Source organism: Aethina tumida, chromosome 4 (assembly GCF_024364675.1).
Source record: "Aethina tumida isolate Nest 87 chromosome 4, icAetTumi1.1, whole genome shotgun sequence".
NCBI classification, from domain to species: Eukaryota; Metazoa; Arthropoda; class Insecta; order Coleoptera; family Nitidulidae; genus Aethina; species Aethina tumida.
Window position 1 is genome coordinate 7538800 of NC_065438.1, and position 26977 is coordinate 7565776.

A 26977-nucleotide genomic window follows, 5' to 3' on the forward strand; every position below is an offset into this window, starting at 1 on the left:
GTGCTTCCTATGCAATTTCATCTTCTAACATAAATTCGTGTTAATTAACTGTTTGATAATTTAATAATCCGATTCCAAATTATTGCACGGTGATCAATAATGCGCACAGGTACGTTAATTAAAATAATTATTATTTTAATTAGCACTACGGTGTGAAATTTTATAACGGATAATGTTCAGCCTTTTATACTGTTTGAATGTGTTATCGACGTTCCAGTTTCAACTATAATTGCGACCAATTTACACTTTGTCATAATTGTGTGGATTTTTATTGTCTGGCAACGAAATTTTCGATCGGAATTGCTTTTTAATTGCGGTATAAAATTTAAGCTGTCGAAAACACGTTCGTACGTGGGGCGCATTAATTAATTAATAGAGATCCTTTGACAAAAAAAAACTATAAAACTAAATTACAATGTTGTACACTAAAATTTCAATTTTCCAGATAAGAATCGCTGCAATTGTTTTCAAGGAGATAGCCGTTTTTATGTCCTGAAAAAAATAATTGAATATTGATTTAATTACTTTGGCAACGTTCCAGATGAACTTATGGAAAATAGAAGATAAAAAGCATAAAACTTAATGACGGTAACCAATTCGTAATTAATAGAAATGATGTGATCAACTAATTGTTTTGTTTTAGACCATAAAAGTGAATGAAAATTTACCCCCGAATCAGTACATAGTTATCTTATTCCATTTAATATTTCTTATGGTCTTATTTCAGGCACGTTCGGGCAATTTTAGAAAATACGAAGAGAAGAGAGAAATGTGGTGGGCAAAGAATTCATTAAATATGATGGAATTACTAGTCGGGATACTTACTGAAACGAACTCGCCGCTTTCTTACAACGATTGACTTAATTTTCATGCACAAAAAAATGCAGATATCTTCGAGCATAACTTTATTACGATTATCGGCAATATTCGAATTGTATTTGCACACAATTACCATTATGAATCCGTCCATTCTTCGAATACCAATCGAATCCGGACAAACACACGCGTTGGCACAAAAGACAAAGCGAATTTTTGGGCGATGATTGTGGAACGCACAAAGATGGGCAAGGTATGGTAATGAATCGTCTCGGCAGTCAATAAGCCGACACGAAAAGTGGATTATATCTGATGAGATTATAATGACTATCTGAGGAAAATATCGGACGCAGAATGTGAATATCGGCTTTCCGCACCATTTCTTCGCTAAAGCGTTTTATCCTTTAGGTTGTTCGGATTCGGGACACTCAAAATGCCAAACTAATTAATGCCCTTTATGGCGAGAACTTCACGAGAACCCGAGGCACATTAAGTGTTGTTAATGTTAAGATGTGATGTACTGTTTTTGCAAATACAACTTCTAATGCTGTGGTATCGTAACTAGATAAAATTCACATAAAACTCCTAATTTACCACTTCTATTACTTAACAAATTTGTTGGATTAACTATTCTGCTGTCTAATTTAATTTTAAATTTTAACTTGGTATTTAGTGCTATTACTATAGTGTATTGAAATAAGGTGCTACAAAGGACATACACAACAATCAATATTTAAAACTAAAGATTTCAAAATTAAACAAACTTTTTGATATTAATATTTTTATTTTTTTTTAAATTTTTCTTGTCTTGAAAATATATAATAAAACTTATTTATTTATTTTTATAAAATTTAATACATTTTAGATTTTTTTAATCTATTTCCTATTATTAGAGATTCTAGATATTTTTTTATAAAATAAAATAATCTAATTCATATTTATTAATTTTATTAAAAATTTTTATCAGTGATTATATACTGATTAAATCACTAAATTAGTATCCAACATTTTGATATTAATTATTTTTATATGTTAATTTAAAAATGTTTGATTATTCTCAAAATATTAGTATTTATTCTATTTATTTGTAAAATTTAATGTATTTTGGAAATTTATATTTTTTCTATTTTTACAGACTAATTTTTTAAATTTTATTAGAAAATAAATTAAAAAAATATTTTATTAGTATAAAATATTTTTGTCATATCATATTATTGATTTATGTGTCCTAGTCTGAATGATAAAAGTTGTTATCCATGAGTTGTGTGATCACATGCTTATCATGTAATTAAATTTAATTATGTATTGGGTATTTAGTATAAATGGAGTATAGTAATTTAAAGAACCTACTATGCTTTTCCCAAATAAAGATAATAAAAAAAGATTTAAATAAAATCGAACCTTGAATAAGTTCTCCCTTCTTTTTACAAAATAAAAGCTTTATTTGAAATATAAGGAACAAAAATATTTAATTCAAAGTATTGGCCATCATAAGCCTCCCATCTTTCTGGAAACATAAATTCCTCATCAGAAAAACCTTTTGAGGCTATCCAAGAATCGATCCATTCCTTAATATTTTCGTAAGAATGGAAGTAGTAATAAGTAGTTTTGTCACTAAATTTATATTCAACTTTTTGATATTATGATTTTTTAAAACATTTCTTGTCTTGAAAATATATATTAAAATTTATTTTCTTTTTATAAAATTGAATACTTTTTAAATTTTTTTTAATATATTTTCTATTTTTAAAGATTTTAGATATTTTTTTATAAAATAAAACAATCTAATAATTATATTTATTAATTTTATTAAAAATTAAAATATTTTTGATAATAAAATTTGTATCAGCGATTATATAATAATTAAATCACTAAATTTGTACCCAACATTTTGATATTAAGTAATTTTATTTGTTAAATTAAAAATGTTTCATTATTCTGAAAATATTAGTATAATTTATTTTATTTATTTGTATAATTTAATGAATTTTGGAAATTTATATTATATTTATATTTTTTTCTATTTTTACAGATTGTTTTGCATAAAACGTTAAAACATATATTTTACTAATTGTTTAAATTTTATTAGAAATTAAAATAAAAAAAATATTTTATTAGTAATAAAATATTTTTGTCATATGAACGTCTGAATGCCAAAATTTAATTATGATATAAGTATGTTGTTATCCATGATGTGTGATCACATGCTTATCACGAAGTTAAATATAATTAAGTATTGGGTATCTACTTTGAATGGAGTATAGTAAATTAAAGAAACTACTGGGCTTTTCTCATATAATATTAATAAAAAAAAGATTTAAACAATATAGAACCTTGAATAGGTTCTCCCTCCTTTTGACAAAATAAAGGATTTATTTAACATATAAAGGATAAAAATATTTCATTCAAAGTATTGGCCATTACTAGGCACTACTTTCTCCCATCTTCCTGACAACATATAATTTTTACAAAACGACGTTCAACGTCTCTCAGCTTCAAACCATACAGCCACCCAATGTCCTTGCTTCTGAATCACTCATCACACATTTTGAAACTGTTGACTCATCCATTTGTAATGTTTTTCCATGTTCTGACATCGGTCTTGATCAAGTAATTCTCCCAATCATCTGTCAAATTTTTTCGATGCGCCAGAACTCTCTGTATCCTCAAGTTGAAAATCATTATTTTATATGCGTCGAAATCTCTGCACAGAGCATTATCACTGCAAGAATTCTGTGTGCTTCAACTGCAGATTTATTTTGAAGGAAACTCCCACAAATACACATTATTTGACACAGAAGTAGTCATTTTCGGAACCAATAAAAATTACTAAAGTGAATACACTGAAATTTAAGGTTAGATACAGTACTTCCTTGCAGGTGTGTTACCATTCGAAATCCTAGCCAGGAGTACTCCTACTGTCATTTTTTGAAGAAACAACGAGAATTGATTCAAGGTACTAAACGTTATCAGCAAATCATTGTAGAAACCTATATTCTCCTATTTCAGATATTGTTAGAATAATAGCAGGAGAGTGGATTGATAAGTTAAACCAAAAACTATACAAAAATGGTCTTTTTAATTATAAATTTCCTATGTAAAAAACATTTTTCAATCATTTCTATAAAGGTATACTTCAATTTTTACATAAAATAAGTTAATTGATTTTATTTAATACTGAGAGTATATCCACCTCTTTTTTGAATTACTGTCTCACACCGTCAGTTCATACTTTAAATTAGCTTTCGAATTCATTCATTTTGATTCAGATTATCTCAAATTTTGATAAGGTGCTTCACATCTTTAAGTTTCTTGGTCGTCTCCTTAAATTATCTTTCCTAAGTTGACGTAGAATTGATTCAATACTTATTCGCAAACGTTTTCTAACAATGACGGTAACATTCTTGTGGTCACACATCTTGACTTAAAAGTTCAAAGCCTGGTCTTTTGATATAGTCACCAGTCCCAAGTACCGTTGTAACATTCAGAAAATTGATGTCTGAGACACTTCAAATATTTCGGCTATCCTAGGGTAAACTCCACCCTTCTTTCATTAACAAAACAGCTTGAGCCATCCTATTAGGAGTTAGATTTCTAAATTAATCAATGTATAACCATAACTTTGTACGCATCATTTACACACTGTAGTATCTGTAGACCAACTAAAATAATTGAAATTTATCACAAAATGTTTCAGGTCTTCACCGTGCTGTATCATGAACAGCAATGCTCCTCTAAAAGATCATTTGGTTCAGATGTCAAGAACTAACAAAAACAGCTCGCCAGTTAGGAAACCTTCACTTTATGGTCACAGGGACACATTTATCTACCCAAACCGTACATAACAGAACTTCATAATGCCACTTTACATTCAAGACGTACAGCTGAAGCTCTGAATTAACTAGAGCACACAGGAGAATGAGAATTTCTCTGATGAACCCATTAACTGGGACATGAACCAATGGAGTCAATTTCCCTTTACAGATGAATCCAGGTTTTGTTTAAAATCAAATAATGCACGACAAAGAGTCTATGGACGCCGAAGGGAACGATATTTGAATACGACTTTGTCTGAGAAAAGAGCTTTTGAAGGAGGAACTGTACTGGTATGGGGTAATATAACTTCAAAACGTCTTGTCCAAAGGTTCCCTGAAGGCCAGACGATATTCTTCAACCTATAGTGTTACCTTCCAAGAACCAGCAGCATAATTTGTTTGAGTTATGTGGTGGCCAGCGAATAGTCCCGATATGAATCCGATAGAACATCTTTGGGGCATTCTAGGGCGACGCATAATAAATCTGGAACCCACGAATAACCTTAAATAATTAGTTCAACAGCTTCAGAGATAATAGAACAATGTACTCCAAGACTTGACCTGCCGGTTGATACAATCAATGCCTCAACGTTAGACCGAACTTCGAAGAAGCAGAGGACATACTCATTATTAAATATAGTATATATTATAGAATCACTTTTATAAATAGTAATTTTTCGACACTTTATAGTGTTACATTAATTTGAATATTAGAGCACATTTTAATTTTTGTTATCCCCTTCTTTATTACGATAAAATTCTGTAAAATTTATTATCAAATTGACCAAAATTTCAGTTTAGATTCATGGTGAAATTGACAAGTTAATTCTAAAGAAACGACGATAGTTTAACATATAACATACTGTTTTCGCAGCATTGAAATATTCGACACAAACATTTTAAACAAAAAGCTAAATCTCTTGTAAAAACGATACACTTTTTTTAATTTAAAAAATAGTATACGGTGTCAACGTAGGTAGGTTAGGAACAAAATGTATAATGAACTAAAAAAGAAACGCACCTTTTGTCACCCTGGCGGAGCCCCATGGTGGTTCGATCCTGGTCACTTCACAAGAGTTCAGAACGACGCGGGGTAACAATTAATTCGCGACGAAAATTATGTAAAGAACAATTTAAACGTTTTGTAAGCGTCAACGTTTTACACTCGACTGACTGAATTTGACGTACTCCCTTTTTTACCTACATTGTATTGCCACGGCCAAAATAAAGGGAAATAAAATGTACACTGGCTAGACAAAAATTAATAATTTCTTAAATTTTAGATTTACAATATTCATTTTATTAATAATACAAAACAATTAAAATGCGTAAATATTACCAATTTTGAGGTTTTGGCTAGATAACAAAATCCGCATCGACCATAACAAACAAATCGCGGTCTGAGGAAGAGGCTCATATTTAAGTGACGGCTTCATTTATTTTAATAAACAGAATAATGTTGCGCGGTTTATTTAAATAGGTTCCCGTAATGAGTGAATTTAGCATAACACGCCGCAGAAAGGCGGACCAGAATTTCGGGGGCGGCTGACTGCAAATAATATCTGGCGTAATTGTGAAAATGCCTCCAGTTAAAGGGAGTTCACTAAAAGTGATTGTTATTGCGGGACCCGGACCGAACCCAATTTCCAAATGTGTGCCCGCTAACGTTTTAAATAATTCCCAAGTCGAATTGTTACCAATTGGCCAAGAAGTTTCATCCCTTAATTGTTTATTGTTATTGTGCCAAGTTTCTAAATTAGCACGAAGGTATCTGGGGCACTGGAAAGTAATTTCGATATTTGAGTGTCATTTGTCACCTCATTGTGTACCTTGAAGGCATGTCAAAGTAATTTTAAGGTTATTGTGACTTCTTCAATACTAAATAATTCAATATTAAACTATTTTTTTGCGATTTGGTATGTTTATTCAAGTGTATTAGACGTTCGAAAATGCCAAAGATGGTTTTCCAAGTTCAGATCCGTTAATTTTCATCTCTCTGACTCCTATAGATCAGGAAGACCTATGACAACATTAGACAACGACATGCTGAGGGCAAAAGTGGAAGCAAATCCATGTCTAACAATCGAAGAACTGTCAAGCTGCCTTAACCAACCTTGGTCGACCATCCAGGAACATTTTCAGCAGGTTAGAAAAATAAGCAGAGCAGATATTTGGGAACAAAGCCAACCGAACCATCATATGCAACGTATTGCTTCAACGACGCCCTACAGAACCGTTTTTTGATCTTTTGATCACTGGAGACGAAAAAAGGGTCCTATATGACAATCCAAAACCCAAAAAGCAGTGTCTCTCTCCAAATGAATCAACACGAAATACTGCGAAGCCGGATTTACATCCCCTAGAAGGTGCTTCTGTGTATTTGGTGGAGTATTTGAGGAATTGTTCACTTTGAAGAGATGAAACCTGAACAAACTGCTAATGCAGACCTTTATTGTGAACAATTGGATCGAGTGAAGCAGCCTTTAGTCGACAAGTGTCCGGTGATTGTCAACAGAAAAGGTGTCATTCTCCAACACAACAATGCAACACCACACTGTGCAAGAGGAATTTTGGAAAAAATTAATGAATTGGGGTCGGAGGTACTCCCTCACCCACTATACTCACCCGATATTGCACCCTCGGATTTCCATTTATTCCAATCCCTACAACATTCACTTAGTGGCAAAAAATTTGAAAATTTGGATGATGCCCAAAATGCCATCTTGAGATATTTTACTCAAAAATCAATTAATTTTTATCCGTCCGGGATTGAAAATTTGCATAATAGATGACAAAAGGTTGTTGATAACGAGGGTGATTATATTATTGATTAAAAATAAAGACCTATTAAAAATTTATTAGTCTGAATTTAATGTATGAAAACTGTACTTTCCGGTCCCTCTAATATTTGGAATAATACACAAGTTTCACTGCCAATTAAAATATTTAATAAAGGTACAAGTATAATTCGTTTAAAAATATTGTAAAAAGTGCAAGTCAAACTAAATGATTAATTGTTCAACTCTAAATAATATATGACTCATACTGATTCCCTCGTTCCTTGACAGGGCATATTTCTGTTTAACAGCTCTATATTTCGAATTAGAGGCAAATCTTACCAACGTTATTACGTTGTTAATGATCCGTTTAATATCTACGTAACGATAGGAGCTGCACGTTTGAAGAGCGGGCGTCCAAATCGGCCTCAACTTCTTAACATTGTCGATGATTGCAATTGAAAGGACACAGACGGCTGCGGCCACCATCGAAGGAGCCTCGTGCGCAAACTTATACTCCAACAAAGCCAGCTCCAACAAATACTTCCCTAGGTTATGATGTTTACCAGTAACTCTGGCAATTTTGTTGTAGCGTCTCAAAAAGTGTATAGACCCAGCTTTTCCCAGCTTAAAATCCAGAGCTTTCAAGATTTGCAGCTCCATTTTGATGACTTCCTTTTTGGCGAACGCCTTATCACAAACATAAACAAAGTCTTGAATGTGGGGGGCGTCAATGTCTTCGTATTTGCTGGCGATGATCATTGCGGTCACACCAACGAGCTGCAACGTGGTCTTACTCACAGTTTTGTCGCCCTGTAGATAGCGATCCAGCACCGAGACGCACAAATACAGAGTATCCAACGACAGCTTGAAATCCGAGTGCACCTCCACCAGCCAGTTCAGCAGGACCGATCGCTGCTTAACGGTGGTCTCGTGGCCATCTAGAAAGTTCCTTCTGATGGGCTGTTGCATCTCCAACTGACGCAAATAAGCGAACACTTCGTTGACATAATCTGACACCATGTGCGGGTCATTGTTGGCATCATCCTCATCCGGGTCCATGTCCGCCAGTTGTTTACCTGTATAACCTTCACCCGGATCATCGTCCTTCAGTTCCGGCTTCCTCATCGGGTTCACCACGTCCGGGCCGCCCCCACGATTTGAAATATTTCTACCGTCCAAATCAGCCAACGGTTGTCGCCGGCCTTTCTGTCCCTCTTGCTTAATCTTGCCGGTGACCCCCAAGTTCTCCTCGTCCGGCAATTTGCGCTCAGCAGTACGTAACTTGCAAGCCATAATTCGTTCGAATCGAATTTGACTGATTGATGTGCAGCATAAAGTGATGTAACTATTAGAAACGAACGTCACATGTTTCGTAACCGAACTCAATTAGGCTGTCAAATGAATTTCCCAAATAAAAGTTGATAAACGACGTGTATCCACGCACTTTCCACGCATAATTAATCCGACGGGGGCCGCTAAAGAAAAACACGGACCCTCGAGTCGAGTTGATGTTTTAAGTAAGTGGAGTCGTCTAATTTATCTCGGTTTCTATTTTGGTGGAACATATTTCGGTTATCGGACGGACAAGTTTCAGCTGACGGAAAAATTAAATAAATGGGAAAAGGAACGCCTATTATTGCTCCATTAAGGATTACAGAAAAATGCTTCTGAAAACATCTCTCGGATAATTAATTTACCCGGATATTTTCGGGTTCGCCGCTGAAAATTGCTTCTAAAAATACGTGGTGGCATGTCTTACGAATTTTTGTTCGTTAACTGATAAATCGAGGGTGAACATCCACTTTATATGATCTTAATTATATGGTATATTGGAAAATCATTTTATGTGTTATTCAATGTAAATAAAATTATTCCCACAAGTCACACATATAAATTTCTCTTCTGGAATTTTATTATAACTATTTATTATTCATTTCAGTGTTAGTAAAATATAAACAACAACAAAATAAATATAGATAAAAACATTTTAAAAAAAGCACACTTAGACAATAATTTAATTTCACATAATAGATTTTGTATAGACTAATTTCACTTAATTTACCATATAATTATCATTAATATTAAATGGATATCAAAAACAAAATAATTTAACAGATATTATTTGAAAATTTCCATTTTAACTGACTAATTAAAATAATTGTCCACTATTCAGTTAAAATTGAAACTAAATAATTTAATGTAGAAATTTGTTAACAATATGTTAATCAAATCAAAATCTAAATTAGAACGTCAGTTATTACACTATTCAATACGTTATAAACAATTTTATGAGTTAAAATGTTATAAATTCCTTAAAAATAATTTTATACAAATCGTCGACAAAAAGAAAATTAAATGATATGAAAAAATGAAGAATCTAGTTAATAAATTTACTATATTTAGTGAGATTAATTAAATTTAATTAAAATTAAAATTTAGAAATAAAAAACTTTAATATTAAAAATATAAGTTTTCTCTTATAAAATATTATATTTTAAGAGTTTAATTGCTAAATTTTATTATCTGACATATTGAACAAATTGGAATGAGTCATAAAAATTGATAATACATATCTTCTAAACTATAAATACTTAATTAAAAGTAAATACCATCAAAATTAAATAAATTTGAACAAAATAAAAAAATGAATTTTAGTAAAGTATTAAACATTAATAAAGTAAAGGTATATAAATAGTCGATAAAAAGAAAATTAAATAATATTAAACAATGAAGGATCTAGTCATTATTTTTAATATTTTTATTAAGATTAATTAATATTGATACATCAAAATACCTGAGTAAAAAATTAGAAATAATATAAGTTTTCTCTTATTTTATTTTTAGGGATTTATGACTAAATTTGATTATTATATATATTTACAAAATCAACTACTAATTAAAGGTAAATATCAAAAATAATTAGAATAAACAAAATGATTTTTAGTAAAGGGTTAAATGTACGTAATTGGGTTGTCACAAAAATTGATAACACATATTTGCTAATTTCTAAAAATTACGTTAAAAGTAAATATCACCAAAGTTAATTATATTGCAACAAACTAAAATAATAAAAGTTCTTATGTGTAAAATTTGTTTTTGTTTATATACTTTTTAATGACAATATCTAAAAAATATAAAATTTAATTTATGATAACCTAAGATGACAAAAATTAGTTTTTTTTATTTAATTTTTCAAGTTCTTTTAATTATTAAGTAAAAAAAAGGAAATTATATAATAAAAATGGAGTATCTTGTTTTTGAATTTAATATTTTATTGAGATTAATTAATTTTAATATATTAAATTTAAAAATAGAAATAAAAAATACTAACATAAAAAATATAAATTTTTCTTTCATTATATGATATATTTGCTAGATTTAATTATCTGATATATTTAAAAAATTGGGTTGAGTCACAAAAATTGATAAATTATATATTTCAAATTAATGTCATAATAAATTTCAAGTAAAAATATATAATCTAAACATGTGGATTATGTTCTATTTGAGTAATTATTAATGTTTTTTAGAGATAATCTAAAAATGATAAAAGTGAACAATGTTGAACTAAAACTGAATCAACAGTTAAACCAAATTTACTTTTTTTAAGTGTAGAGTGATGTATTATTAGAATACGTTTAATTGTTGGCACAACTTCAATTTTGTTGTACGTTAGTAGTTAATGGAACACAGTAAAAAACTGTGTAAAAATATTTAAATAACATTTTGCCAATTATCTTACGTATGTGTGTTTTGAGTCAAGTATTTTCTCTTGACATATATAATTATTTTAGACATTGTTAACTGAATTAGAAATGTTTATTACTTAATTATTTGAGATATTTTTAAAATAAAAACATTTAATTAACTTCTCTCGATTATTAATTAGTAAATTAAACTTAAAACACAATAAACATTTTATTTTTTAACAGAATATTTTAGCAATATAAAAAAATATGGCAATTATCAGAAAAAAATATTTAGAAAAAACGTTTTGATATATAATATTTTTTTTAATGATTACCCCTTAAGCAAGCGTAAAAAATATTATTAGTTATAATAATATCGAAACTGAAAAATAGGTACTTAAGGTATGACAGTTCCTCCATTTTCTTTGACATAACCTCTCAATTTTGAATATATTTTTTTTTATGCAGATAAAATAAAGATCGAGTTCCTTAAAAATTTATTAATAAAAGTAGTACAAAACACCCTGGTTACTCCATGGCAAATAATCTGGTCCATTCTTTGGCTTGGTTGATGGCCTCCTGCTCCTTCGTCTTCCACATCTCCGCCACGTCGTTGGCCAACGGATCATCCGGATTGGGGCTGCTGAGCAACGCCTGGATCGACAGCAGGACGGTCCTCATCTGCAACGCCGGCGACCACATGTCCTTCAGTATGTCCAGACAGATTCTCCCCAACTTATCGATGTTCGGATGGAAGATCCGGGTGAGGAAGCGCACGCTGGGCGCCACCAGCGGATAGTTTTCGGGCAGGAACAGCTCCAGCTTGAAGATGCCGCCCTCGTAGGGGGAACCCGGCGGTCCGGCCATCACCACGTGGAAGTAGCGACAGTTGGCGTCGTCCGGCGTGGCGCTGATGCCGGGCGGGGGATCCCTGGACAGGTTGCGGGTCTCCACCATGATTCTGCGCGTGTTCGCCAGCGTCATCGCCGCTCTTGCACTAGGAAGAAGTCGTGGCGGCTGCACCAAAATGGACGGTGAATTAGCGTTGCTCGTGGTGCCGGCACGACAGATGTCAAACAACAGCTGATTTGGGTGTGCAGTTCGCTGTAATGGCGGGTACCAATGTGCGCCGTCACCGCTATTTCGAATGGCTGATAAGAGGTGGTTTCGGCTTGGATCCGCGATACCCGCGATTACCGTGCGTAATTCGTCGCCGAAATAGATTTTCCGTCTCGATACTATTTTCGTTTGGGCTAATGTCAATCTTGCACGTGAAAATGTTCACTCACTGTACTACGTTCACTCGGTGCAAGTCGGTACTCTCAATGTTAATGTTAGGGTGATTACACATAAGCCTACTAAAGGTGGTCGACCAATAAAGTTTCACAAAATATATTTAATAATATAACATATATAATATTATAGATTCAGCATTTCAAAAAACTCAAATTTCAATGATTACATTTCATCCATTAAAATTTTTGATTATCATTTAGAAATTTATTTTTTCATTAATTAAAATACTTTTTTAATTGCCAACTATAAAAATGCAATGATACTAAAAATAAATTAAAGATGGAACTGTAAAAATTTTATACCAGGAAGAATATTGAAGAATAATAAAAGCTATAATAAAAAGAATTAATTTTAAACCGTAATAAAATAAACAATATAAAAAATTCACAATGATTAAAATAAATTAAAGTTAGTTATTAGAAAATTTAATGAATCAAAAACATAAACAGTTTTTATTGATCCTGAACGACGTAACCGTGCGAATCGATTATGTAAGACAGCTTTACGATAATTATTAAAGTTTCCTTAATTAAACAATGCAACAAGTAAACTAGAGTTTACTTCAAATATACCTAAAAAATTGGGTTGGGACACAAAAAGTGATAATATAAATTTTACAATTTATAAATATTAAATTAAAAGTAAATATTATCAATCTCATCATCACCTATTAATTAGATTTTAACCACATAAAATAATTAAATAAATAAAAACAATTTTAGTAAATTTTTAAATATATGTACTTATATGCATTTTATTATTATATTTAATAATTTTATATATTTAACAATTTAAAGTATTAGTTCCTATGTCGGTAAAAATTAATTTTAATTCATATATATTTTAAATTACGTGTAAAAATATTTTTTCTATTTAATTAATAATTTACAATTAAAAGTTGTTGAATTGAATATTTAATTTAATTTGATCATATATTGAATTAAAAATTAAAAGTACAAATATTGTTCACTATTGAATTAATATTGAAACCACAGATAATTTAATGTAGAAATTTGATAACAAAAAGTTAATTAAATCAAAATTTAAATTAGAACATCAGTTATTTCAATATTCAATACGATATGAATAATTTTATAAGTCAAAATGTAACAAATTTCTTAAAAATAAAATAAAAATTAAATATTAAAAATGAAGAATCCACTTTTAAAATTTACTTATTTATTTTCATAGAAATTAATTTATTTTAATATATTAAAATACTTAATTAAAAATAAAATTTAGAAATCAAAAATTCCAATATATAGTTTATAAATTTCTCTTATTACATATTATATTTTAAGAGTTTAATTGCTACATTTTATTATCTGGCATATTTAAGAAATTGGGTTGTGCCACAAAAATTGATAATACATATTTTCTAATTTATAAATATTAAGTAAAAACCATCATAATTGTACAAATATTTTCATATTATATTTAATATTTTTTAAATTTAAGACTTTAAAGGGTTTAGTTCTCATATTGACAAAAACTAGTTTTGGTTCTTACATTTTTTAAAGATTTCATATTTTTTATTTAATTTTTTACAATTAATAATTTTTGAGAAAATATTGTATATCATTTTAATATTGTTTATTTATTGAATTAAAAATTAATAACAATAAATCAAAAAAATTAATGTAGAAATTCATTAACAAAAAGATAATCAAATCAAAATTTTCTTTAGAATATTATAATATTAAAAATAAAAAAATATTTAAGAATGAAGAATCTAATTTTAATTTTTAAAATTTACTTATTTATCTTCATTTAAATTAATTGATTTTAATATAAAATACCTAATTAAAAAAATCATCATCAAAAATACCAATTTAAATTCTATAATTTTCTCTTATTACATACTATATTTTAAGAGTTTAATTGCTAAATTTGATTATATGATATATTTAAGAAATTGGATTGAGCTATAAAAATTGGTCATATATATTTTGTAATTTATAAATATTTAAGTCAAAAATAAATACCATCAAAATTAATTAGATTCTAACAAACTAAAATAAATAAATAAAAACAATTTTAGGAAAGTATTCGATATTTTAATTTACATATTTTCACAAATTTAGGAATTTAAAGGGCTTAGTTCTCAAGTCGACAAATATTAGTTTTAGTTCATATATTTTCTTTAAATTTCATGTTTTTTTATTTTTCAATTAATGGTTTTTGAGAATAATTTAATAGAAAAAAATTTGTTAACAAAAAGTTAATCAAATTAAAATTTCAATTAAAACATCAATGAACAATTTTTTAAGATAAAATGTAATAAATTCCTTAAAAAATGGAGAATATAGTTTTTAAATTCACTGAGATTGAAATAAATTAAATATATTAAAATACCTAATTAAAAAAATAGAAGTCAAAAATACCAATATATAATTTATAATTGATAACATATATTTTCTAAATTATAAATATTTAATTAAAAAAATAAAATATCAAAATTAATTGATGATTCGATTTTAATATACTAAAATAAATAAATAAATAAAAAGAATGTTATATTTTAATATTTTTAATTAATTTAAATTAGAACATCAATTCAATACGTTATGAACAATTTTTCTTTTGAAAAATGGTTCAAAAATTCACAGAGATTGAGATATAAATTAATATAAATATATTTAAATACCTAATTAAAAAATTAGATATACTAACTAAAACTAATTATGTTTAATATTTTTAAAAATTTAAGAATTTAAAATGTTTATGTAAAATTTGTTTTAATTTTTATATATTTTTTTGATTATAATATCTAAACAATATACAATTTGTCTCAGTTTTTCTACTTTTCAATTAAGTTTTTCTTATTACGTGTTTTAGATATATTAATGTAATTATATTTTTTTAAATATTGACTACTTATTAAAATAAAACATTAAATTAAAAAAATAAAATAATTTATTTATAAATAAATTAAATATTTAATTTTTTTTTAATTAACAATGTTCAACAATTTTTTTTAAATCCATAATATTTTAGTTAAATGTGTTTATTTGTAACTTTTTGTATTTTTCAGATGTTGAATAACAATTGATGTTTAAAAATCGGTTTTATATGAACAAATCGAATTAATTAATATTATCCTAAACAGATGAAACATTACATCACAAACGCAAATTTCTATCGATTATCTGTCGAAGCCTACTACTGTAAAACAAAACATGTAACACAAACATGGACTTTGTGTTTGTTTCCAATCACTTTTTAATTTAATGCACGCGAAATTCGGCGTAAATTACCCACAGACAGAAAATAATGTTCATATAGACCGATGAATGTTAATTAAAAAATTGCTTTTCTGACTATTTAGTGTGTGACGTGTCAATTTCGTTTGAAAATTTCCGGCCCAAAGTAAAAACCAAACATGAACCTTTATATTTGTGAATGTGAACTGAAAAAATTAAATTTTACGTTTACTTCTCGTTATTTTTTAAGTAGTTAAAACAGACCTTCTTCGACGCTCGTTCACATGTTTCTCCTCGGCGGATTTTTAGAACTTTAGCCCGTCCAGTCATTAAGCGGTTTCCGTTAATTGTTTTATGGTTGGTCTTATTCAGTTCGAAGAAACAATCTTACACACTTCGGTTTTACGGGCTTTTTTCCCCACGGTAAAGATGCCGATGAGCCTTTTATTTCCATGTTAATTGAGCAGTAAAACGGTTTAATTAGCCAAAATTTCCGCCTTTTAATTAGGTTATTTCGTTCTGGAAATAAAATCAGTGTGGCGAATTTTTTTCGGAACGGATTTTAATAATAAAACGCCGAGGCACGACTTAATAAACCCCGGGATTAACCCCCGTATTTAGGGCCTGTCTTCCGACCAATCTACTTATCTTAAATAATTCCACTTTAAGACACATGTGTTGCCATCCGAATCCTCATTTAGAGACATTCATCAAGACCCGAATCACTCGAGTTTGGAGCGCTCGCAACACTTATTCCCGTGTTTTTCCTTTCGTCTTACATTTTTAGAACTTCGCCGGTAGGCTGTTGGGTCATTAAGTGGTTTCTGTTAATTGTTTTACGGTCGGGTAAACGTGGAAGCTAGACGAACAACTGAATTTGTGATTTTAACGAATGACGGCTATATAAAATGCAGGGAAGGGAGTAATTTTGATTTAACAACTGGTTTATTACAGTAAATGTTAAACTACCATTAAATAACTTGCTATACTTGAATTTATCTGGAAAATATAATAAAGTACATAAAATTAGAGATATAAAATAATACATATTAGCAAAGCTTTCAACTACCATTAAATAACTTGTTGTACTTACGTTATCTTTCTTTGTTCCATCGAATTTATCTGGAAAATATAATAAAGTACATAAAAATAGGGATATAAAATAATACACATTAGCAAAGCTTTCATCTACCATTAAATAACTTGTACTTAGGTTATCTTTCTTTGCTCCATCGACTTTATCTGAAAAATATAATAAAGTATATAAAATTAGAGATATAAAATAATACACATTAGCAAAGCTTTCAACTACCATTAAATAACTTGTTGTACTTACGTTATCTTTCTTTGCTCCATCGAATTTATCTGGAAAATATACTAAAGTACATAAAATTAGAAATATAAAATAATACACATTAGCAAAGCTTTCAACTACCATTAAATAACTTGTTGTACTTACGTTATCCTTCTTTGCTAAATCGAATTTATCTGGAAAATATAATACAGTACATAAAATTAGGGATATAAAATAATACACAATTAGCAAAACTTTCAACTACCATTAAATAACTTGTTGTACTTACGTTATCTTTCATTGCTCCATCGAATTTATCTGGAAAATATAATAAAGTACATAAAATTAGAGATATAAGATAATACACATTAGCAAAGCTTTCAACTACTATTAAATAACTTGTACTTACGTTATCTTTCTTTGCTCCATCGAATTTATCTGGAAAATATAATAAAGCACATAAAATTAGAGATATAAAATAATACACATTAGCAAAGCTTTCAACTACCATTAAGTAATTTGTTGTACTTACGTTATCCTTCTTTGCCATCGAATTTATCTGGAAAATATAATACAGCACATAAAATTAGAGATATAAAATAATACACATTAGCAAAGCTTTTAACTACCATTAAATAACTTGTTGTACTTCCGTTATCTTTCTTTGCTCCATCGAATTTATCTGGAAAATATAATAAAGCACATAAAATTAGAGATATAAAATAATACACATTAGCTTTCAACTAACATTAAATAACTTGTTGTACTTACGTTATAATCCTTTGCTTCATCGGATTTATCTGGAAAATATAATAAAGTATATAAAATTAGAGATATAAAATAATACACATTAACAAAGCTTTCAACTACCATTAAATAACTTGTACTTACGTTGTCTTTCTTTGTTCCATCCGATTTATCTGTAAAATATAATAATATACATAAAATTAAAGATATAAAATAAAACACATTAGCAAAGCTTTCAACTACCGTTAAATAACTTGTTGAACTTACGTTATCTTTCTTTGCTCCATCGAAATTATCTGGAAAATATAATAAAGCACATAAAATTAGAGATATAAAATAATATACATCAGCAAAGCTTTCAAATAATTAACACAGTCCCTTCATTATTTAAATTTTCCATTACTCTCTAGATTGAATTGAATGTTTCTCAGAGATTCCATCTTAATTAAAATTTTATGATTAACAAAGTTGATGTTTAAATTATTTGTAACTTATACACATTTCTAGATAAAAGTTTTCAAATATTAAGATCAGTCAGTCAATCAATTTGAAAAATTAATTATGTCTCAAAGAATCTAATCAACATAAAGTGTTTCCTAAAAAAAATCGTCATTTATTGTTACTTTCGCATTATTTCAAAACCACTTTTCATTAGACATTAGCAAAGTTAAACCTTTCAACTAATTGCTTGTAATTGTTGTTTTTTTATTAGTTTCTTTATTCTTTATGTTTATGGTACTTTAAACGTTTTATTTAAATGTCTTAGATGATGTTGTATATATCCAAATTGAATAAAAATATAATTTTATATTTTATACTTTAATTTTAAGGTAGACGTACATTGGTGGAAAAAAGTTTGAAATATCCTACTTGTCATGGACTAAAAATAAATGGAATAACGTCCTTTGTAGTGGCGAAAGTATATTTAATTTGTTTGGGTGGGATGGTGGAACATTTGTGAAACTGTCAGTGGAGCAACGATACCATTTTAAATATTATATTCTTACAGTTAAACATGGTGGCTGAAGCATTAAGATTTAGGGATGCTTTTTTCGTTCCAAAGTTCCATCTCAGTCCCCCGATCTAAAACCTATTGAGCACTTTATCAGACCGTCGCATCTGAACAAAAAACATCAAAAGCAAACAAGAAGTTCTTCAAACCAATACATGAGCAGTGTCAACAAATTCCTGTGACTAGTAGATTTTGTGCTAAAAAGATGTCCAACTGAATATTAATAAAATATTCCAAATTTTTTCCAGACAAAATTTATTTTAATTTTTTTAAGTAAAACTTGTGAATATAATTATTGTGAATTATGGACTGATTAGTGAAAACATTAAGTAAAATGTCCTATACTTTTTTCCACTACTACATAAATTATTTCTCACCTGTATAGATTCGTATAGGAAGGTTTTCAAATATAAAAATCAGCTTATCAATATAAATTGTTACCTAAAAATGTTACTCATTAACTTTTTGCATTATTTCCTAATCACTTTTCATTAAAAATTAGTAAAGGTAGGCCTTTCAAATAATTAAGAACTAATTGCTCGTAAATGTTTTTTCTTATTGCAGTTTCTTAATTATTTAAATTACGATGCACTTTAAAAATTTTCTCTTAATGACTGGAATAAATTGAATGTATCCAATATAATATAAATTAAATAAAGATTTAATTTCAGGTTTTTTTTCAGGACTGTTTTCAAATATCAAAATCAATCAATCATTGTGGAAGGAGCTTAAAGGAAACTAATTAAAGTAAATTGTTGCCTAAAAATTTCGGCACTTTGTTACTGGCACACCTTTCAAATAATTAACAACTAATCGATAATAAATGTTTTTTATCAAACTTCTTAATTATTTAAATTGAGATGCACATTTAAAAATGTTATTTTAATGCATATGCATCTTCGGAGGTCTTAGTTAAGTGATCTCCAATTTCTTTGATGGAAAAGTTTGAACAAAAAGCGACTGAGACTTCCAAACACAAACCTTCTCTTTGGTATCGTTACATGGATGATACTTTCGTGATATGGAAACATGGACAAGAAAAACTAAATCAGTTTCTAAAACACCTAAACTCTCAACATAACAATATCAAATTCATAACGGAATTGGAGAAGGAGAACCAAATACCTTTTTTGGATGTCCTAGTATAAAGAGTGGGTGAACATTTAGACCATACAGTATACCGAAAACCTACACACACCGATGGGTATCTACATAAACTATCTAACCATTATCCTAGTCAAAAGCAAAGGCTCATCAAAACACTAACAGAACGAGTCAAAAGGATATGTGCCACACACCACCTCGCTGAAGAACAAGAACACTTGGAAAAAACACTACAGGCCAACAGATACAAAAGCTCAGAAATAAGACGTACAATGAGACCTCATACTAATAATGAAGATCCACCTAGTGAGCCCACGATTGGTAAAGCTTTTCTCCCATATATATGTAAAGTTACCGATAGAATAGGAAAAATCTTATTAAAACATAACATCTATACTGTTTTTATACCAACAAGGAAGATTCAACACAGTCTCAGATCTGCCAAAGATAAGAGAGACCATCAAACAGCTTCTGGGATACACCGCATACCATTCTCTCGCGGGACAGTATACATTGGTACCATAAAACGTTCAATAGGGAGTAGGATTAAAGAACACAAACGAAACTGCAAACTAGGAGAATCAGGCAAGTCTGCTGCAACTGAACATGCACTATTAGATGGAAATCATAAGATAAAATTCCAAGATACACAATTGCTTGCCTCGACAACTGGATATCACAAGAGAATGATTAGGGAACCAATTGAAATCCATAAACAAAGAAACAACTTCAACAGAAAAGAAGAAGCTTTGAAGCTTGATAAAATATAGACACCAGTGCTTAAAACACCAATAGTAACACCAGTAACGTGCTTTAATAGTATCTTTTGTAATACCTATTTAATTTCACGATTGATAAACTTTAAAGTTGACAAATTAATTGACATTGTATAGAAAAGTATTCAAATGCGAAAATCAGTCAATCAATACACTAGACAATCGTTAATGGAAGTCCTTTAAGAAATCTACCCAAAATAAATCGTCGGCTAAAAATGTCGTCACTTATTGTTGCCTTTCGCACTATTTCCTAAGCACTTTTCATTAAACCGTGAACGTTATTAAGTCCAATTTGAATTTCTTTTTAACGACTCCATTCGTCGGGCGCAAGGACAAACGCTGAAGCATTTCCGACGAAATTTATTTTATTATTTTCCAGAAGTGCCCCGAGGAACTTAATTACTTGTATCTGTGATAGTTTAATTATTCCAGTAATGCTCTTAATTAGGCAACGTCTCGAATTGAAATATGCGAAGCGACAATTATTTCCATTAATTCATTATTTAAATTAATTGTTTCGGAAAAAGGATCTCATGTAGTAGTACGTCGATCATAGTGGACGTATAAATTATTGGTGTAATTACCACTGAATTCCTTTCAATCAAACGGCTTTACTGCTTAATTAACAAACGCATAAATAAGTCTTGTCGTAATAAAATTTAAAAGTGTCCGACCACTTTTTCTACACGAATATACGTTGTTTTTAAATGCGTCTACACATGGCTCATATGTAGAGTAACAAATTAAAAAAAGTTGGACGACGTTTGTTGGAATTATTTCCTGACGTTTCGCTAGCACGAGTGGCTAGCATCTTCAGAGGTCTGATTTGGTTCGTGTCACTTTGACATCTAATTGACAACTAAATGACAACTTAGACAACTGATGTTCTATAAATTTCTTTCTGTTCGTTGGCCGTTCCTACCTGCTTAGAGATTTTGGTGTTTTGAGCACTGGTGTCCATATTTTATCAAGCTTCAATGCTTCTTCTTTTCTGTTGAAGTTGTTTCCGTGTTTGCCCATTACTAATCCTTCAGTCTGTTCTTAGAATTTGTTGTTCCAAACGAACGAAATAGTTTTTAGTCAGGCACGTACGGAAAAGATCCACTATATCTGGAGGGAATATTTCTGATATCATGTTTAGGGATTCATTGACAGGAACTTTAGTGAAAAGTGACACTACGTCGAAACTGACCAGTCTATTTTCTACATCGAGATGTAATCCTTTCAATATCTCAACAAAATGGGTGGAATCCTTGATGAAGGTTGGGGAGTTTCCAACATGAGGTTGTAGCAACCTGGTAAGATCCTTAGCTAAGTTATACATTGGTGACCCAGGATTACTAACGATTGGTCGGAGTGGTACATTATCCTTATGTACTTTAGGCAGACCATATAAGCGAGGTGGAAGTGCTTCTGATTTGACTAATTGTTTTTGGATATCCGCTGGTATAGATGATTTCTTTATCAGGAGGTTTGTGTTTCTTAGCTTTCTCTGGGTTGGATCTGGATGAAAGTCGATTCCAATTATTCAAATGTGACGGCATTTCAAGGGTGAGAAGACCAATTAATGAAAGGTATAATCCCAAGTACACCAGACCTGCTGTGAAGCTTGATGGGGAATGGTGATTTTTGGATGTTTTCTGGGTTTTGTTTATCATTTGCCAAAGCTAACATGAATTTAAGATGAATCTTCCAGCACAATAACGATCTAAAACAAATGTTTAAGGTAGTTAAACCATGTTTCACTACTCAAGGAGTATGTGTAATATCTTAGCCAGCACAAAGCCGATACCTTAATCCAATTGGAAACCTTTGATATGAAATTGATCAGAAAATCCATGCTGTCAACTTTGAATGAACTCTACGAAGAAGATCAAAATCAGTAGAAAGAAATATTGAAGGATTGTATTGAAAAACTACTGAAATCATGAAAAAAATGTGTTTAGAAGTTATTAACAATAATGGATATGGCACTAGATACTAAATAAAGGAAGCCTAAATGTTGCTCTACTTTTGACCCTTCAATTTTTTTCAAATATTAATAAGTACTTAATTAAATCCGCTTAACATACTGTATAACTAACAATAATATGAACAGAATATTCTTTTGTTTAACGATAAAATATTCAAAATATTTTATAAGATTATTTACTTTGATATTGTTTTATATAAAAAATGTAAAAATAATAAAAATATTAAAAATTAACTTTTACATGAAAAAAGTAAAAAATAATAAAATCAAAATAATCAGAATATTTTGAATTTAACGATAAAATATTCAAAACATTTTTAAAGAAAAATAAAAATTCTATATAAATACATATATATTTTTCTACAAAAGAATTATTCATATTTAATTATTTGAGAATAAAATTATTCAGATTAATAAAATAATCAGAATATAAAAAATAAATAAAATATACAGAATATACTCTAAGAATAAAATTATTTAGAATCATTATTTTTTTAAAATTAAATATTCTATATAATCTATTTTTCTAAAAAAGAATTATTCATATTTAATTAGTTGAGAATAAAATTATTCAGAATATATACATTTTTTAAATAAAATATTCTACATTTTTTTTCTACTATCAATGAAAATTGTCTCTATAAAATACTTTCTTACATAAAAAATTGAGAGATAATAAAATAACCAGAATATAAATTATAAAAAAATATAAAATATTCAGAATATTCTTTAAGAATAAAATTATTTACATTTCATTTTTCATTTTTCTACAAAAGAATTACCTAATTAAATCCACTAATAAACAATTATATTGCCGTATTGTTGTTATTTAACTTACTGTATAACTGACAATAATATGGATATTTAAGCGTACACTTTTATCAAGACAAACGAAAATTTCTAAAGTTATCTACATATGAACGATAGTGTCCAACAATAACAATAATATTTATTGTATAGCGAAAACCTTTTAACGGTACACGGAAAAGTGCGTGTGGGTGTGAAAGATTTTTGTTTCCAAGACGCCAGAGGAAAGTTTGTCATTCATGCACATGCCACACCGGCGTCAAAAGATAAAACTCGTATTGGGTTAATGGAATACGTCGCTTTTGATTATTAAAAGGCGCCTCCAATTCCGAATCGTACGCCGACCTTATCTTAATGAAACCTACGAGGGATGAACGACAGTTTTAACGCCACTACATTTAAGTTTAACGTTAAACGAACGGTAAAGTTAATTGTTGCACATTTCTACGTTAACTACTGTTGTAGGTATAATAACGGCGGCATCATTAAAATGTAAATGCAAGTTTTTAATAAGCCGGCAACAAAAGTTTCAAGTTTTAAATTGGATGATACACTTCGTGTAATTTTATTTAACTGCCATTCAGAGAAGTATAATTTTTATCAAACTCCCAACTTTTTTCATTCATGTATTGCACGGATGTTTGCTGAAGCATTCACAACTTTTTAACAAAATATCAATTATTTATTAATGATAAAACTTGCGACGAAAGACACATTTCTCACAAGTGGCTCTAATTTGATTGACCTTAAACGTGTGACAAAACGGGTACCAGTTTAAAAGAAATGTGGCTCACAACGGAATGATTGTTTCGTTGTCGTGCTCAGGTTAACCTTAATCTTATAAAGTCATGATCACGTCGAAGATAATTTAATTATTCAGTTGACCCATATCCGAAATCGTTTGTGGAATTCCAATTACACTGTCAACAAATAACGAAGGGATTTATGATAAATTGTTTGCAATAATAGTTTCAATTATTTTTTCCCATAGTTTCTAAAAATGCTATGTTGTGACATAAGGTGGCTATTTGTTAACGTTTTACGCTCAATTTAACAACTAAAACAATTTCCCAACCAAATTCTTTCTTTCTATTTAAAATAATTTATATAATAATTTGTCTATTCAAAATGTTCCTTCTTAGAAAACAATTTCAACAATTATTGAAATATTCTTTTAGAAAAATATTAATACGTACATAAATTAGAATATTTTAAAAGATTGTCTAATCAAAAAATAGTTAAAAATAAAAAAGTAATTAAAATAATTAGAATTAATTTTTATAGAAGAATTAAAATTATCTCGTTAAAATATTATGTATATTTATATAAAGTGAAAAACAAAGAAAAATAATGTTAAAAATAATAAAATTATAATAAACAGAATATTATTTTGTTTAACAATACAATTTTCAAAACATTTTTTATAGAAAAATAAAAATATTTTAGACATTTTATAAGAATTTAAATATTCTTTATTTAAATTGTTTTTCTGTCTAAAATATATTATGATAAAATAATTGAAATATTGAAAATGATCTTTTCCTAGAGTAAACAATATAAAAAATAATAAAATTAAAACAATCAGAATATTATATTATTTAACTATAAAATATTCGAAATATTCTTCAAAAATAAAAATATTCAGAAATTCTGTAAGATTACTTACTTTAAATACTGTTTTATATAAAAAATATGAAACTAATAAAATAAATAATATATTCTTAATTTAAATTATTCTTCTATCTAAAATACATTATGATAAAATAATTCAAATAATCAAAGTCCTTTTTTATTTAACGATAAAATATTCAAAACATTTTTTAAAGAAAACTAAAAATATTCAGAATATTCTATAAGATTATTTACTTCAATTATTGTTTTATATAATAATCGTAAAACCAATAAAATAAATCAAATATTCTTTATTTAAATTATTCCTCCATTTAAAATACATTATCATAAAATAATTAAAATATTAAAAATTACTTTTTACATAAAAAGGAAAAACATAATAAAATTAAAATAATCAGAAAATTCTTTAATTTTTATATAAACAATGTAAAAATAATAAAATAAATAAATATTCTTTATTTATTATTCTTCTATCTGAAATACATTATGATAAAATAATTAAAATATTAAAAATTTTTTAAATAAAAATTAATAGAATTAAAATAATCAGAATATTTATTATTTATTTTTATTTATAGCAAAATAGAAATATTTAGAATATTCTATAAGATTATATGCTTTAAATATTGTTTTATATAAAAAAAACTATAAAAATAATTAAATAAAATATTCTTAATTTAAATTATTCTTCTATCCAAATTACATGATGATAAAAAGATTAAAAATTACCTGTTACATAAAAGAAGAACAAAAATAATAAAATTAAAATAACCAGAATATTCTTTTATTTAACTATAAAATATTCAAAACATTGTTTATATTAAAATAAAAATATTCAGAATATTCTATAAGATTAGGTACTTTAAATATTGTTTTATATAAAAAAATATAAAAATAATAAAACCAATAAAATATTCTTAATTTAAATTATTCTTTTATTTAAAATACATTATGATAAATTAATTAAAATATTAAAAATTCTTTTATATAAAAAAATAAAATATAATAAATATATTTTTTTAATTAACAATAAAATATTTAAAACATTTTTTATAGAAAAATAAAAATATTCTGAATATTCTTTAAAAATTTAAAAATTAAATCTTCAACAAAATATTTAAATACATATTTTTATTCAACTTTGAATGAAAATTGTCTCTTTAAAATAATATCTTTCATAAAAAATTGAGAGAAATAATAAAATATAAAATATTCTGAATATAAAAAAGTAAAAAATAATAAAATTAAAATGATCAGAATAAATTTCTATTTAACAATAAAAAAATATTCAAAACATTTTTATAGAAAAAAATTAAAATAATCAGAAAATTTTTTTATTTAACGATAAAAATTTCAAAATATTTTTTATAGACAAATAAAAATATTCAGAATAATCTTTAAAAATAAAATTATTCAGATTATTTTTTTTAATATAGTTTTATATAAACAATGTAAAAATAATAAAATAGAAAATTAAAATATTAAAAAATATCTCTTACATAAAAAAGTAAAAAATAATAAAATTAAAATATTCAGAATATTTTTTCATTTAACGACAAAAATTTCAAAACGTATAGAAAAATAAAAATATCCAAAATATTCTTTATAAATAAAATTATTGAGATTATTTTTTTATGAAAATTATCTGTTTAAAATACTTTCTTACATAAAAAATTGAGAGAAATAATAAAATAATCAGAATATAAAATATAAAATATAAAAGAATATAATTGAATTATTCATAATATATACACATTTTTAAATAAAATATTCTACATATTTTTATTCTACTTTGAATGAAAATTGTCTGTTTAAAATACTTTCTTACGTAATATAAAAATCAGGATATTCTTTAAGAATAAAATTATTCAGAAAATTTATATTTTTTTAATCAAATGTTATTTTTCTACAAAAGAATTATTCATATTTTATTATTTGAGAATAAAATTATTCAGAATACATACCAAATTTTGTAAACAAAATATTCTACATATATTTATTCTACTTTGAATGAAAATTGTCTCTTTAAAATGC

At 27.6% G+C, this 26977-nt stretch overlaps 2 protein-coding genes and 3 long non-coding RNA genes across 6 annotated transcripts; all 5 read right to left on the bottom strand.

The window, feature by feature from the left end:
* Positions 1-7633: 7633 nt before the first annotated feature.
* Positions 7634-8704, bottom strand: LOC109598608 (G2/mitotic-specific cyclin-B-like). Its single transcript, XM_020014514.2, has one exon. The coding sequence runs from the start codon at positions 8702-8704 to the stop codon at positions 7634-7636; it is 1071 nt and encodes a 356-aa protein (XP_019870073.1).
* Positions 8705-11580: 2876 nt separating this feature from the next.
* On the bottom strand, positions 11581-12560 carry LOC109598607 (ubiquitin-conjugating enzyme E2 N). Its single transcript, XM_020014513.2, has one exon. The coding sequence runs from the start codon at positions 12082-12084 to the stop codon at positions 11629-11631; it is 456 nt and encodes a 151-aa protein (XP_019870072.1). The 5' UTR covers positions 12085-12560; the 3' UTR covers positions 11581-11628.
* A 3112-nt stretch (positions 12561-15672) lies between these two features.
* On the bottom strand, positions 15673-16646 carry LOC126265360 (uncharacterized). The gene is made up of 2 exons (XR_007547863.1): positions 15864-16646; positions 15673-15805 (listed from the first exon to the last, which is right to left on the bottom strand). It is a non-coding gene; the product is annotated as an uncharacterized LOC126265360 (long non-coding RNA).
* A 145-nt stretch (positions 16647-16791) lies between these two features.
* LOC126265361 (uncharacterized) lies at positions 16792-17331 on the bottom strand. Of its 2 annotated transcripts, XR_007547865.1 has the most exons (5): positions 17303-17331; positions 17183-17211; positions 17059-17087; positions 16936-16964; positions 16792-16841 (listed from the first exon to the last, which is right to left on the bottom strand). It is a non-coding gene; the product is annotated as an uncharacterized LOC126265361 (long non-coding RNA). The 2 variants fall into 2 exon arrangements; XR_007547864.1 differs by having other exon boundaries at positions 17059-17211.
* Positions 17332-17421: 90 nt separating this feature from the next.
* On the bottom strand, positions 17422-21537 carry LOC109598609 (uncharacterized). Its single transcript, XR_007547862.1, has 6 exons — positions 21455-21537; positions 17908-17936; positions 17785-17813; positions 17665-17693; positions 17523-17575; positions 17422-17452 (listed from the first exon to the last, which is right to left on the bottom strand). It is a non-coding gene; the product is annotated as an uncharacterized LOC109598609 (long non-coding RNA).
* Positions 21538-26977: the final 5440 nt, after the last annotated feature.